The sequence below is a fragment of the Nelusetta ayraudi genome, unplaced genomic scaffold (genome assembly GCF_046127955.1).
Source record: "Nelusetta ayraudi isolate G7.1 ecotype Tasmania unplaced genomic scaffold, CSIRO-AGI_Nayr_v1 ptg000097l, whole genome shotgun sequence".
Lineage (NCBI taxonomy): Eukaryota > Metazoa > Chordata > Actinopteri > Tetraodontiformes > Monacanthidae > Nelusetta > Nelusetta ayraudi.
In genome coordinates this window covers 2566942-2581884 of record NW_027466147.1, presented here as the reverse complement: position 1 = coordinate 2581884, position 14943 = coordinate 2566942, and the positions used below count along the sequence as shown (strand labels likewise).

The 14943-nt window shown below is 45.4% G+C and overlaps 1 protein-coding gene across 3 annotated transcripts in view; it reads left to right on the top strand.

Moving 5' to 3' along the window:
- htr4 (5-hydroxytryptamine receptor 4) overlaps positions 1 to 10970 on the top strand; it is a 106079-nt gene extending 95109 nt beyond the window's left edge. For all 3 annotated transcript variants that reach the window (XM_076048015.1, XM_076048016.1, XM_076048017.1), the window contains exon 7: positions 7386 to 10970. In XM_076048015.1, the coding sequence (XP_075904130.1) occupies positions 7386 to 7473 (88 nt within the window). In that variant the 3' untranslated portion in view covers positions 7474 to 10970. The remainder of the gene's footprint in view (positions 1 to 7385) is intronic.
- Positions 10971 to 14943: the final 3973 nt, after the last annotated feature.

Genomic DNA, 14943 nt, shown 5'->3' with positions numbered 1-14943 from the left:
AAATGCGCAGCTGGTCGGCCAACAAGCAGTAATGAACATCAACACGCGCAGCAGCAATGTGTAACAACAACAACAACAACAACAACAAGTAAAAAGAAGAGTTCCCTTCAGAGCAGGAAGATTTCTCTTTGCCATTGACTGAAGAATGTTGATGTGTTTACGTGGAGCTGAACTTTTGGTTCAGGAGGAGCCGCGTCCGTAACGCAGCATCGTTATGTAACGTAAACAGAGCCATTATCAGCGTCGACCTGCACCTGCGGAGCTCAGCGGCGGAAAACTGCACCGCTAACGCACAATTAGCTCGAAGATCAGATGCCAGCCAGCCAAGAAATTGTGCGCGTGCGTCTGCTGGCTCAGCTCAGCTCAGCTCAGCTCAGCTCAGCTCAGCTCAGCTCTGATTCCCCTCAGGCCTCAGTGCTCGTGTCCACTTTTGGGAACTGACGAGCTCAAGGTTGTGTGCGTTTTCAGCGCCGAAAGAAAACTGTCAACATTTTGCACATTTGTTGCACATTTGTTGCAAAAAAAAAAAAAAAGCGGAGCGTTGTTTTTTTTTTTTTTTTTTGCATAACAATGAACCCACTTTTTTTTCTGTGTCCAATCAGGAAACAAGTTTTCTCTGTAACTTTGCAAGAAAGGAAATATCAAATACTGAACAAAAAGCACAAATTTTATTGTAATAATAAATAGAATTTTAAAAAAGGGAAATGAAAAAAAAAAAAACAGTGATCTGATTTTCAATATTTGCATGAATGGGAATCAACTGTCAAAGTTAATGTGTGAAAATTTAGTTTCTCAATTTAACTTTTTAGCTTTTTGTTGCCAGAAACACACGTGAATTTCATGTGTCCATCCTTCCACCCCGCTGTCTGAGACAGGGTTGTGCGTGTGTGTGTGTGTGTGTGTGTGTGTGTGTGTGTGTGTGTGTGTGTGTGTGTGTTCTGGCTCGCATGTTTTCTGTTCTGACTCTGAAACCTGTTGTTCAAAGGCGGCTCTCCGACTACTGAAGTTCTATTCTGGGGGATAAAGGGGAACGTTTATCTGGGAAGAAGGTTCCCAGAGGGTCGCTGACACAGTGCGCACCACTTGACAAACACTCCCGTCTCTCTTGAGACGAGGCTGAATGTTAAAGAGTCGCTGGGGGAGAGAGAAAGAAATAATAAAAGTCGTACTCGTACACTCGTCAAAATACGGAGCGGCGCGGTTTTTCTTTTGGTGCGTTGTTTCGCTCATTCTGTCACATCGTGTCTGTTGGAAACATCCAGACAAGAGCAGAGAGCATGTAAGGTCGGAGGACCGTGCGGGGGAAAAAAATGGAATAACACCAAGTTGAATACATGCTAATGACGAGAAAAAATTCCAAACAATAGCAAAGATTGCTTCTCTTCCATGTGAACCTGGTGAGGGAAGAGTCAGCAGTGGCGTTTTCCTCCTGCTCTGGCGCTAAGCTAATGCTAAAGTGCTCCGATTCTCCCGCTTCTGTAATGAAACGCAAAAAGAAGTGAGAAAAATATTTACTCACTTCCTTTTTCACCTGTCTAAAATTTGACAGCGGGGCCGGAGCAGGAGCAGATGGATGGAGTGTTTTAGTGAGCCACGTCATAGGAGGAAAAAAATATATATCATGGGATGTGGAGAAAATATGTGCTTTATTGTCAATTAAAAATGAACAAAATCATTACAACAAAAATATCTGTCCCATGGTATTTAGCTCTTTATTGAAATGACTCTTGAAACTACAAAAATGGATGAAATACAGCAATTTCATTACTTACTTCCTATTGATATCATTTCTTCAAGTTCGCCGGGCCGGATTAAAAAGCTTATATAAAAAGCGCATGGCCCCCGGGCCGTAGTTTGCCCTTGCCTGAGCTTCACTGCGGAGACGAATCTCCCGGGCCGTAGTTTGCCCATGCCTGAGCTTCACTGCAGAGACAGATCTCCCGGGCCGTAGTTTGCCCTTGCCTGAGCTTCACTGCGGAGACGGATCTGCTGCTGCTTCAGAAGGCTTTTGCGCCGCAGCACAAAGGAAGTTGAAGTGGAATCAACCAGCGAACTGTTTCCTGCTGTCCGGGGCTGGCTCGGAGCTGTCAGGCCCTCCGACACCACTGGCAAAGCTTTTCATTTCCTGCACATCGTGCAAGGAGGCAGAGTGATCCAGCAGGATTGGATCCGGCCAAGGCTTCCTGCCGTCGGCTGTCGGCTTGAAGTTCCGTTGCCTCTCCGGACTCCCGACGCTCTTTCACCTGGATTTTAGAGTCCGAGAAGCGTAACGTTTTTTTTTTTTTCTGATTATGATTATTTGCTTATCTGATATATTTTCCCCAGCTGCTCCGCTCGTCCTCTTTACTTCCTCTGTAATTGAGGTGGTTTCACCCCCTCGTCCTTATCGGCCGCGATTCATTCATCACAGCGACGGCTCCGGCTGCGGATGCGTCCGCTTGCCTTGGCACTTTTCTCCGGGGTCACCGGCTTGCCGGAAACTCTTCCTGGAGGTCGGGGCCGCTGAAGTTCTCGCCTGTTAAAATCGAATTGCGTTGGTTAATTTCCTTCCAGGAGGTCGCGCTGCTCTTGCCAACGGCTCCGACGCAGCCGCGGGCAAAACTTTTTTGTTAGGAGGTGTTAAACTCCGAACAACTTTTGAGTGCGTAATTATTGGGAGAGGAGACTGGGTTCAGAGTGGCTTCAGCAGAGGGTGAAGGAGGGCGGCAGCATGCAGGATCGCCTCTGCTGCAAAATGCACAGCGCCGACAAGTTCTGCCGCTTCTTCCTTTTATTGTCATTAAAATTCTGACGCAGATCAGATCTAACCTGCCAGGCCAGATGCAAGGGCGGCGTCCACGCTGACACTGTGAAGATGAAGTGGTTCGCTGCGGATGCAAGTGTGTCCCAAGTCATTTGTCTTTGAAATGAGCTCTTTGCGAGTCACCAGAGAGGTCGCCGTTTCCCAAACTTCCGTCAGCTTTGTTAAATTTCTTTGAATGTTATTTGCCCGTTTTACTACGATAAAAACACCACTGGGCCCCGGATGGAATGCTGAGGAACCGTCGTCTGTATTAACCTGGAGGATTAACCCGTCGCTCGTGGTCGGGAGATTCCCCCCCCCCCCCCCCCCCCCCGGGAATGTCGGCCTGAGGTGGGAGGGCGAGTTTCACCATGTATACCAGCACAGTGCGACCTCATTACACAAAATGCAAAACAAGCGAGATAAAAGTTTTAGCAATCCGACTGACGTCCTCCAGCCGGTCTTGACCCCCCCCCCCCCACACACACACACACACACACTCTGCAGATAAAGAGGTTGTGCAAGGCACGAAGCGCTCGCAGAGAACGCAGAGAATTTTCCGTGTCAACGGTGATTTTAAAGTAAAGAGTGTTTTTTTTTTGTTATTGCTAAAAAAGCAAATGATAATGAAGAAGCAGAGCTCATCTGGTGGATACTTGAAAAGCTTTTTTTTTTGCGGCCACTTTCGATGTGCGTACTGAGCCTTTTATGCCTGTGCATTTACATTCTCTCCAACAATCGTGGGTGACTCGTAAAAAAGTGACTCATAAATGTCCACCTGGCCGACCGTGCCTGTAATTTAGTCCAACGCTCCTTTATAGTGGCTTAAATGATTTCTCCGGGGGACCGATCACTTTGCTGCCATAATTGTTTGTGGGTCCACACTGACCCACTCTCCCCCGTTCTCTTCTTCTGTGAACCTGTTTGCAGTAACATTCTTCCACGCTGACCCCTGGAGCTCCGGATTTGTCACATTTGTCAGAGAAAAAATGCCCCCCCCACAAAAAAATGAAACCTCCAGAAAACAGCCCGACATCGTTGGAATCCATTTCAAGATTTCTGAGGAGGGCGGAGAAGACAGCAAATTTCATCAAACATGGCAATTCCCCTTTTTTTTTGATGGTAAATCTGACGCAGACTCTGCTGAGCGGAGACTTCAGGCCTCCTGATGCCACAGCGGCAGTTTGGGAAAGACATTCCGGAGCCGGGCTGACGATGATCGGTGCTGTGACAATCAGTCGGTGGCCTCTTTGATCTCTCACGCTCGACGCTCTCATCTCACTCCTCCGCAGGAAGTCCAGCTTTTTTCTTTTTTTTTTTTTTTATCTCTCTCGTTCTTTTTTTTTTTTTTAATTCTTGAAGCGATGTTCTGCTCCGCTGCCCAAAAGCACGCAGCAGTGTTTAGTCTGCCTGTAATCCGGCCCTTCTGCCTCTGGCCTCATTAGGACAAATCTCCATCCTGTCTGCGGCGCCGCCAGTTGGCCCGCCGAGCACAAACAACAACAACCGCCGGGAAGAAAAACACACAACGGATGCGGGCCACATGTCCTGCACAAGTTTTTCTTTTTTAAATGTAATTTAATGCATTTTTTTTTTTTTATCTGTTCACATTGAGCAAATCCCAACACGTCCAAGCACTCATTTTTTTTTTTTTTATCTCTGCTTGTTCTCATTTTATCACTTCATTTGAACACCCCCCCATTTTTCAGTTCTGCAACATATGTCTGTTTACCACAGGTGGGAAGTAACAAAGTGTACCAGTAGTACACTTTTTCATTTTTGCTATAAATCATCAACAAAAGTATCGTTTCATGAACGGCAGAAAAACACTTTGACTTCAATACGTTTCAGAACCTGTACTCTTTCTTGAGGAAAAGGAGGTCAATCAGTTCTTTTACTTTTACTTTTAATTTTCTGCATGACAAATTGCAACTGCGTCGTGATTCTCAGCTACTTACAGGCACGCGTTGGATTGAGTTGGTTTTTAATACACTTTCCATTCATTCTGTGCTCCTCTGGCCACCAAAGGAGTATTTACAGCGTGTTATACGAAACCTCTACAGGTTGAGCTGCAGAGATTTGTCCGTATTTAGCGGAGCCGTGTTGAAATGAATGACCCGTCTCCCACCCCTGCACGCCATGGAAACGCCAGTTGGTGTTTGGGAACATCGCAGATGGTTTGTCAACTGAAACTATTTCCGTCTGGCCCAAAGTGGACCACGAACACAAAGCGCTGTCATTCCAAACACGGAGAAAACACAGAACTCTAAATCAAGAACACCCAGTTTTCTATTTTGTTGCATCCTTCGTGTGTGTGTGTGCGTGTGCGTGTGCGTGTGCGTGTGCGTGTGCGTGTGTGTGTGTGTGTGTGTGTGTGTGTGTGTGTGTGTGTGTGTGCGCGTGCGCGTGTGTTCGTACCTTCACAGAGTACAATTCACCCGTGAATCGGCCTCGCGAAGCGTCGCCTCGGCCGAAGGTTCGAGACCGCAAATGTGGCAGCGATTCCCCGCGTTCCGCTCCGGCTGGCGGCGGTCCGCGGGGCTTCGTCGCTCCGTTTGAAGGGGGCCCGGTTAAACGGGGAATTTCACGGCCACTTTGGGGGCAGGAAGTGTCTTTGGTCTGGGTGTTTGTGTAAACGGCACCTTAATGGGTTTTAATGTCGCCGCTGCCGAGCGTGAGAGAGCGCGCGCACACACACACACACACACACACACACACACACACACACACACACACACACTCACACGCACACGCACGAGGATGCAGACGCCGTTGAATGCAGCCGAGTCGGTCACGTCGGCGCTAAATGAGCCTCCCCCTGCCTGTCATGTTGACTTTAGCCAACATGCTGCTGCTGCTGCTGTTGTCACACTAATAGCATCTATTGTCCACGAAGGACGGCCGGCATGAAGCAATTACAGTTAAATGTCACACACGTAGACTGAGTAATCCTTTTTATGCTGCCAAATGCTTGCTTGCTTATTTATTTATTTATTTATTGTTTTGTTTTGTTTAGTTTTTTTATGCGACCACAACAAAAGAGACTTTGAGAAAGCCGAGAGTGAGAGAGAAAAACAAAATGCGGCGCCGTCTTTGTGGCCATTGAGTTCACTTATTTAAAAGCGTTGATGAATAATCCGGCAGATAAGAATTTAAACAAAACAAACTCGTCTCGCTTTAAATGGAATCTTTTGTTGCCTGTTTTGTTCCTGATTTGAGAGAACAAGCTGAAACCTGGTAAAAAAAAAAAAAAGGTCCAACCAAAGAAGCTGCGAGGAGATTTGACTTGAGGCTATAATTTGGTTTATTTACTCCCCTAATTTGCTTAAAATAAAAAGGTTTCTGGAAAAAATAATAATAATAAATACAAACAACAACAACAGCTCAATCTCTATTCATTTTTTAAGAAAGAAAAAAATGTGGAAAATACACACTGCACACGTTTTTGGGTACGGTGTAAGAAGAGAGTTAAACTTAAAGTCCCAGTGATTGTCACATCCCCAAGGGTGCATTTAACCCATGCCCTGAGGGAGCGGTGGGCAGCAGCAGTGCCGCGCTCGGGAATCATTGATGCGTTTTGTTAGCTAGTGCTGGCTTTACAATCTTACAGAAACATTTAGCTTCTTTCTTTTGGCTTTCCTGAGCGTTGTTGATGTTTTGCAAACTTGGTCAAATGGTTGAAAAAGTGAGAAACCAGGATACGCATTAGTTAATAGAAGGTGCGGCTCTGTTTTTAAGCTTTCTAGAACCTGATCCATCTTCATCAAATCCGACTCCTGAGGATGTTTCCAAACATAAATGAAATTTGAATAATATTTCAATTTATTTTCCACTCGCTGCGTCTCATAACGAGGTCAAACTAAGCCGTAAGAGCCACTGGAACACTGACGTTTGATGTATTTTCCAGTCAGCGAGCGTCTGACTCTGACCCTGACCCGCTGCACCGTCAGAGTGGAAGGCATTAAACTTGCACTGACTCGATCACATTGTCCTCCTGCGAAGGTCTGAGCTGTGTTGCGGCTGCGGAGGGCTTTCGATTTGGGCTTAACATCGCTCTCACTGCCGTTCACTCTGCGCTCGAGTCCTTCCCGGATCCTTCTTGCCGCTCGATAGACGTTGGCTTTATCGGATTAAGAGGAAGCTCGTCTGGCTTTCTGCATACTCTTCCCGACTTCCAGACTGATGTTGGGCATCATCGTGCCGCCGGTGTGGACAGCTGGCGGATCACTGTCCAGATTAAGACGCACTTGTTTCTTTCTTGGGGTTTTCTTTTTTTTTTTTTTTTTGCACATATTCTCAATGAGACTCATCATGTAACAGCTGTTACTGTTTGGCTTGAAAAGAGACGGATAAAACCAGCCACTTGCACGTCTTTAGTTACCCAGATCATCAGATTTGTCAGATCTTAAAGCTTCAAGTCTTAATTCAATGGAATAATGTAGTTGTTTTGTGTGTTTTTTTATTATTCTTAGATTTAAAGATAACTTTCTTCTCACCAAATTGTTCAGTCTATGGTTTCCTGAAGCTCGTCCAGATTCCTCACTGAGCTCCCACTGACTGCGCTCGACTGATCCGGTCTGGTCTTCCTGCTTTCTCCTCTCAGGTATTCTGTCCTGCACAACGGCCACCACGTGGAGCAGAACAAGAAGTCTCTGCACATCAACACAGAGTCCTACGAGTCCTGCTTATGACTGACGACCGCTCAACAGTTGCATGGCCTCCAGAGGGCGCCGGTCCCGCCCTGGCCCGGGCCCGGCCCGGCCCCGGACTTCAGACGCGTGAAGCCCGGAATAACGGGAGAGTCGGTCCTGGAAAGTTGAGCAGGAACTCGAAGGCCGCGGCGGCGGCGGCGGATCTCTCGGCTCTCTCGTCCAAGTTCACCTGGAGATCCAGATCCAGAGGGTGAACCCGTCAGCGGAACCTCGCGGGCGGCCGCTGGGGTGCCGTAGAACCTCCCGGAGAACCGGCATTTTCCGAGGAATGTTCAACGGTTTTGACTTGTTACTGTGGAAGTCCGTCCTGTTGCCAAAGCTCTTTAAAATGTTGAGAGGACCTGCTTCTCTTGGACTCGTGTTTGAGTTCATGCTCAGTGTTGTTTTACAGGAAATAACATGAAGGCTGATGATGCATCATCAGATTCTGTCAGTGAGTGTGAGGAGTTGACAAAAGTCCAAAATATTAATTTATTTTGTTTTTTTGTTGTTGTTTTTTTTGGGGGGGGTCAAACGTCACATTTCTTACCAGACATGAAGCTATTTGGAAAAATATTCTGTCACTGGTGATCCTCAATATGTCCACTTCCACATCCCATGTGACTCATTCCGTCCAATCAAACAAAGACAATAAAATCTTCACCTCAGTCAGCTGCTGTAAATTAAACTGCCGCGGCTTCTTTCACTCACCTTCCAACTCATTTCTTTTATCGTGGCCAAAATCTGCACTTCTCTGCCTCCAGACTGGTGTGCATCATCACACTGCCTCAGCTTGAGTTTGAGTCTTCTGAGGGCGGCGGTGAATGTGGTTCCGTGTAGTTCCGCTAGTCGTCGCGCTGCTACATGTAAAAAATAGAAGAATCTCCGAAACGACTCAACAGGCTTTTTTTGATGCTCCTGGAGCAAAACTACCCCTTGTTATGCTGCGTGTGTGTGTGTGTGTGTGAGTGTGTGTGGGTGCATGTAGTCCAAGTCGTGTCCTGCGTGATGTTGGCATTAGCGGAACATCCATTTCCCATCACCGGCTCTCCCTTCCAGCTGATTGAGCCCCTGCTTCCCTGGAGGATTACTGACATCGGCTGGTTGGCTCGGAGGGAACTTATTTGTTTTTTTTGTGGTTTACTTTCTCTTCACGTCATTGGAAGGGCCCTCAATCTCCTCCTCCGTCACACAAACACAAGTTGAAGAAACGACATTCTACCCGAAAAGGTTGCGACAGATAATGCTGGAACTTTACCGTTGCCTTGCACCAAAAGACAGAGAGGAGAGTTTCAGAAGAAGAGTTGAAGCTTTTTTTTTTTTTTTTTTTTTTTTTTTTATACCAAATGCTTGCAGCGGTATTGTTGGGATGACAGCACAAGGAAGTGCTAACTAGCTGACTAGCCTGAACCCATGTATGATATTTAGCTAGTTTTTATCTTAAAGAGAAATTCATGTTTTATTTATTTATTTATTTAATTAGAAATTGGCCTTTAAATTCCTGACTGATTTGGAATCCAAGCACAATCACACTCTTAACTTAAAGTCTGTCAGTAAAACCCGCTAGCTTTCTTTCTTTCTTTCTTTCTTTCTTTCTTTCTTTCTTTCTTCTTTTTTTTTACAAACAGGAGCAGATTATGAACACCGTCACAGATTAATTCCGATGGCGCGGCCCCGTTCGTTGTAATCCCGACCCTTTGTGAACATCGCACCGCTGTGTTTGTGCCGCAGGAACCTTTTGTGCCCCTCGGCTGAAAACGGCTGCTGCTTGCACAGCGGAACTGTGGGAGGCTGCGGAATATCAAGCAGACTCAAGAATCCACATCCTCCAAAACGGCCGCAATTTTTTCCTTTCAAGCGATGGCGCGCGGGTGTTTTTTCCCATCGGCTGAAGAGGCGTCGATACACAGCGAGTGGTTCGTCCGTCCTCACTTTCTTTTTCCATATTTATTCCGACTCTTCCACCACTCTTCAACCACCGCCCACTTCCACGCGTGGACGTTTAATGTCAGGCTGCGTGTTTTCTCGTTTACTGCTCGAGTGTGTCTGTGTGTGCGAGCGCGTGTCGAGTGAGAAACTCCTCAACAAGAGTTTAGAATTGAAAGTTTGCTCCCCTTTCATGAAATTTAAGGAGCCGGTCGGTGCAGCAAAGGACGTTTTTTGGAGATGTGCCGAACTTTGCGAGAGAGAGAGAGAGAGAGAAAAAAATAACCAAATCGATCGGGGCTCGCACCAGTCACAAAGTCAATTCAGGTTGAGACTGAAATACTTTCATGTTCTGAAAAGATCGTTTCTGGAGCGTTAAGAGTGTCCGTCAAACTGAATGCGAATATGCAATCATGTTTTGTTTTTTTTCGTTTTGTTTTTTTTTTTTAAATTCTGTATCAGCTCATCGGAATACAGAATCAGAATCAGAGCTTAGTTTTGTCTTGTGATCGGCAGCATCAGGATTCACGGCAGCACTTTAAAACACTACGAGCTCAACAGGGTCTCACGTAGGTATTTCTGGCTACTAATTCTACCCAAGAAGCATTTTAGATTTGTAATTTCAGTGCAAAAGTGGAAAGATCTTGAGCAACGACGTGAAACTTGTGAAAAGCCAAACACTGTGACATTCCTTGCGTTAGGTCGGATGTTTCCCATCCATCCCAAAGCCGATTCTGTAGCCGTTTTACACCTTTTGCCTGCTAAATATTTCACGTCACAGAACCTTCACTCACCCGCACACAGAGAGTCTCCACCGAGCAAGAGTGATTGCTAAGGAACGTTTGTCAGTCTCCAGAACCGGGGCGTCCCACAGGGATGTCTGCTCGGCCCTTTGCTTCTCTCCGTCCATATGTGTATGTGTATGTATATATATACACATAAATACATGTTGAATTAGCATTAAGGGGGCGTCATTTGAAAAGAGAAGTAAAAATCATAATTTCTCCAAAATTCCCCCTCAAATTCCTTTGATCCATTTGTGGTCTTCACTTCACACTTGGCACTTGGCACGGCACTTCTCAGCAGCCACACAACAGCCTCTTTTCTTTCTCTGTTATTCCACTTGGACACATTTTCAGCATCTTTACCTGCCTTTCCTAACTGCCACCCGGTCTCAGAGGCAGCCGACTCGAAAGGACATGTTTTGTTTTTAATGTTTGAAATCTGCACAGCTGAACACAGAGCCATATTTCACATCTCTTTATGCCCCCATCATTCATCTCTTCTTCTTCTTCTTTTAATTTATTCATTAATGTCTGCAGCTTACAGCATGAATGTGTATACAAGTTTAAAAAAAAAAAAACACCCCAAACTGAACTGACAGAAGGTGACGAGACTTTTATAAAACCATATTTATTTTGACAAATCAAAATGGGTATTTTCATGTATTAAATCTTTTTTTTTTTTTTTTTTTTTTTTTATCAAGCTTCTCCTGCTGGGAGCTGAATGTGTACGACTCTTTTCTGTTGCTATGTGACAGTTGAGCTAAAGGCTGATTAAAGACTGAAGACATGTTGCTACTCCTGCTTTCTCGACTGTCTTTGTCATTCGCACAAGCGCTGGCAGAGCTCATTTTCCTCCCGAGACTCCGCCCCCATCACCCGGCTCTTCTGACCTTCGACCTCATCCCTTCTTCTGGAGGTGAAGCGCTGACGACTCAGAGGCACTTTGACGGATTCAGGTCAGTTCAGAAAGTTTTTTCTGGTTGTGACTTTTGAGTTGTGGTTGCTAATTGTGGGACTGACGTGGCTCTCCTTTTTCTTCCACAGGTTTCATTTTCTTCCAAATTTCCAAGTCACATCCAAGCAGCAATTGAGTGTTGATGCAAATCAACGGTAAATCTATTTATAAAAAAAAATTAAAAAATAATATGATTTATCAAAAGAATATTTAGGATTCACACAAAACTGCACAAAGCCATGGGACATTTTTAAAGATCATTCGCCTTTGAAGGATTGTTTTGTTTTGTTTTTTGACAGAGGATACAAGAGATTTTTCATTTTAAAGGGAGCAAATCTTCCTTTAAACTGGACTTTCTGGTCAAAACCCCTTTGATATGAGAGCCACACTGGAAAACGAAGCATTTTATATAATTTCCATCACATTAAATGATTAAGGAGTTCCGAGTTCCAGCTTCCACAGTGTTTACCCTGGCAGCAGTTGAGAGGAAGCGACTCTCGTCTCTTGAGGGTTCTCAGACCTTTGTCCTCATTCTTCACTCCACTTGGGATCCTGTTACAAAAAGCAGGTCTTACATCATATGTAAATCAGCTCTGGATCGTCCCATGGTCCCACATCAGACTGAAGTCCGGAGAAATTAGTCTGCAGCCCTGTGGAGGACGATAAACCTTTGAATCTGGAACAGGAAGTGGAGTCTGATTTACATACACGAGTGAGTCTATTAGTGCAGAAACTAATCAGGCCTTCCGTCCTGCAGGGCCCAAGTTAGTGGTAACAATACGCAAGTGCTCATTTGCCAATGCATGGCCAAGTCCAAGGTGATGTTGGTTTGCACCAAGGCAAAACGCGCTGCAGTGTGTACAAAACTGCAAAACAACCCTGAGAATTCCACATTTCAAAAATCAGTGCGGCGCTTCTCAAGGTGCGAGGCAAACACACAACAAATGCCTAAAACATGAGCAGGTGCAGCAGAAGAATCAACTGAATTGAGCAGACAAACTTTTTTTTTAATCACCACTGAGAAGTTTCTTCACACTCAGTCGCTGGTCGCTCTGTCTGGGTTGCAGAGGATGTTCTATCATCATTATTATATTTAATGATTTATTTTTTTATATATATATATATATATATATATATATATATATATACATATATATATATATATATATACCTCATTAAATATTTATTTACCTTGATCCCTGAGTAACTGCGTTCACACATATGAAGTGCTAGAAATGCATTTGGAAGATTTTTTTTTTTTACAAGCGACAGCTACATTATAACCATCGACATTGTTGTGGTGTGTAGGAGTAAGTCTGGTTAACCAAAGAAAAAATTCTATACATCACAACGATAAAACAGACCATGATCAACGTGCAAACATTTGTTGGTACGCTAGATGCGTCATGTATGTGAAATAAATAAATTGACAACAAACCAGCTAGTTTTTTTTTTTTTTTTTGTTTTTTTTAATGAATTTTTATGGAGCCGTGATTGGTTGCAATGGCTGTTAGTTGTTGAAATTGAAGTCATTTCTGCTACAAACTGCTGTGACATTTAAAAAATAATGATGCAGGCGACGAAGGCCGACTGCAGGGATTTTCTCTCGCTCTCCCCTTTCTGTCTCGCTCATGTGGAGAAAGCCACCAATCATCCTCAGAGGAGGACATCAGGCCACGTCTGAATAGAAGGGGGAAGGGGAGAAGGCTATATGACATCTGTGTGTGTGTGTGTGTTCAAGTACTTATAAATATATATGCATTCTGGTATGGTTGCACTGCATCAATGTTTCGTCCAGCGACTCTTGTCAGATGAGTGATGAGGGCAACACAGTGCCAAGCTGCTGGAGCGGCTGGACCCGCAGTGTCCTGCAATAATTAAGATCCATAAACGATCCGGCAGGCTTGATTTTGTTTCCGTGCTCGGCTTCCAGTCTCATCTGTTTGTACAGAATAGCTGCGCTGTGTTATAGCGTCTGGTATCAGGAGGCTTGGCGAACAGGCTCGCTTGTCTTCCAACGTGGCAACGGGTTTTCTCAATAACAGGCGGCGGCCAAAGCAGTTTTTGTGCGACTTGTTTTTGTGGGAGTTGTAATCCTGAAGCCGGCAGGGAAATACACACACAGGCGCGCAATCGCACGCGTGCACACACACACACAGGCACACGCACAAATTAAAAGAGGATACGGAAAAACTCACGGAACAAATCTGCGAGCTTGGCGGAGAAGGAAAACAAACATACAGCAGCCGCGCAGTCTGTCTGGGGAGTTTTTGTGGATCAACATATTCCAGCTACTTGCAACCATTAAAGCACGGGGGGGGAATATAAGCATCGTGAATAAACACCGACTTGTACTTTTAATCCCTGGGCTGGTGGGCGCTGCAGACTGAGGCGTTTGGTCGTCGTTCCAACCCAGCAGATCCGTCTCCTCGGGCAGGAGGCGGAGACAGCAGTTTATTATTCCCAGTGCGAAATGCACCGAGTCATGTGATTCATTAGAAAGTAGGAGTCTCTTTCTTCTTCAGGGCCTTCAAGCAATTTTGGTAGTTTGGTTCGAAAAATTAAAGGATGCTCGTCATTGGTTGACACACAAACAAACACACACACACACACACACACACACACACACACAGCTGTAGGCAGACATGGTGCTGGTGGTGGGCCGGTGTAGAATTGTTCTGTTGTCTTTCTTCGACATCGGCTTCCTCCTCCGCGTATTGCACATGCACACGTTTTACTATGCAACTAAACTACTTTATCCTCTTGAGCATGACAACAAAACAAATTCCCAGTCGTGAAGCTGGAATACTGAACTCCGCCTCCTGGTGGCGGTCCGCCCCAACACGTGAAGAAGCTCATCGTCAGTCAGTCAGTCAGTCAGTCAGTCAAATGAAATGCAGGCGGTGAAGATGTGGGTCACTGTGGACGTCCTGGGACCTCGGCTCCGGCAGGCAGAACCAACTCTTTAGTCCAGACCGGCGCTGAACCTCAGCTCGGCCCGTCTCGGGCAGCCTGACCTTTGCGTCGTTTTTTTTTTTTACCCTTCCATTTGTGAGCAGCAGAGACGCATTAGCGGCGGCACGTCTCTCCCTCGGGTGATGTTCCACCTCGGCGGCCTCGCGATCCTTCTCATCCTCGTCATTTCAACAGGGGGTCCGCTGACCTTTTCAGCCTGGAGTCGAGCTCGGCGGCAGCGCTGGAGGCATCCTGGCACCCCCGAGGGAAGGAGGAGAGGATACGAGGAGTGCAAAGAAGTTCGGCCCGGGTGAAACAATTACCTGCAAACTTAGGAGCATTGTGACAGATCTGCTAAAAAAAATAATAATAATAATGTTTTTTTTTGTTTTTGATTTTTCATTATTTGCCTTCTTCTAATCATTTCAATTTTTCAATTTTCTGCCCTGAAGTTCTACAATTTTTTTCCAACAGGTGTCACTATCACCAGAGCTTGACCCTCGCCGACCATCATCGAATGAGTGAGTATGTGAAGACGCATTTAAAATATAGATACATAGATACAGCGTCACTAGTGACAAAAAAAAAAGGAATGTCAGCGATGACTTAGAAAAGACGACAATCACCTCATTGGCAATGACAGTCCTGGTCTGACACTAAAGGTGCGCTTAGCGACTGACAGACACACCACACAAAGGCCTGGAAATGAGAGGTTTACGGACTAATAAATCTCCTGATTTAGTTTAACATTTACGAGCTTTCTCGTCGTCGTTCATTTAGTGGTGCAACTGCGCCTTCCCCCACTGTTTCTGCCGCCGCTCTGGCAAAATTCAAAGTGTTTGTTGACCT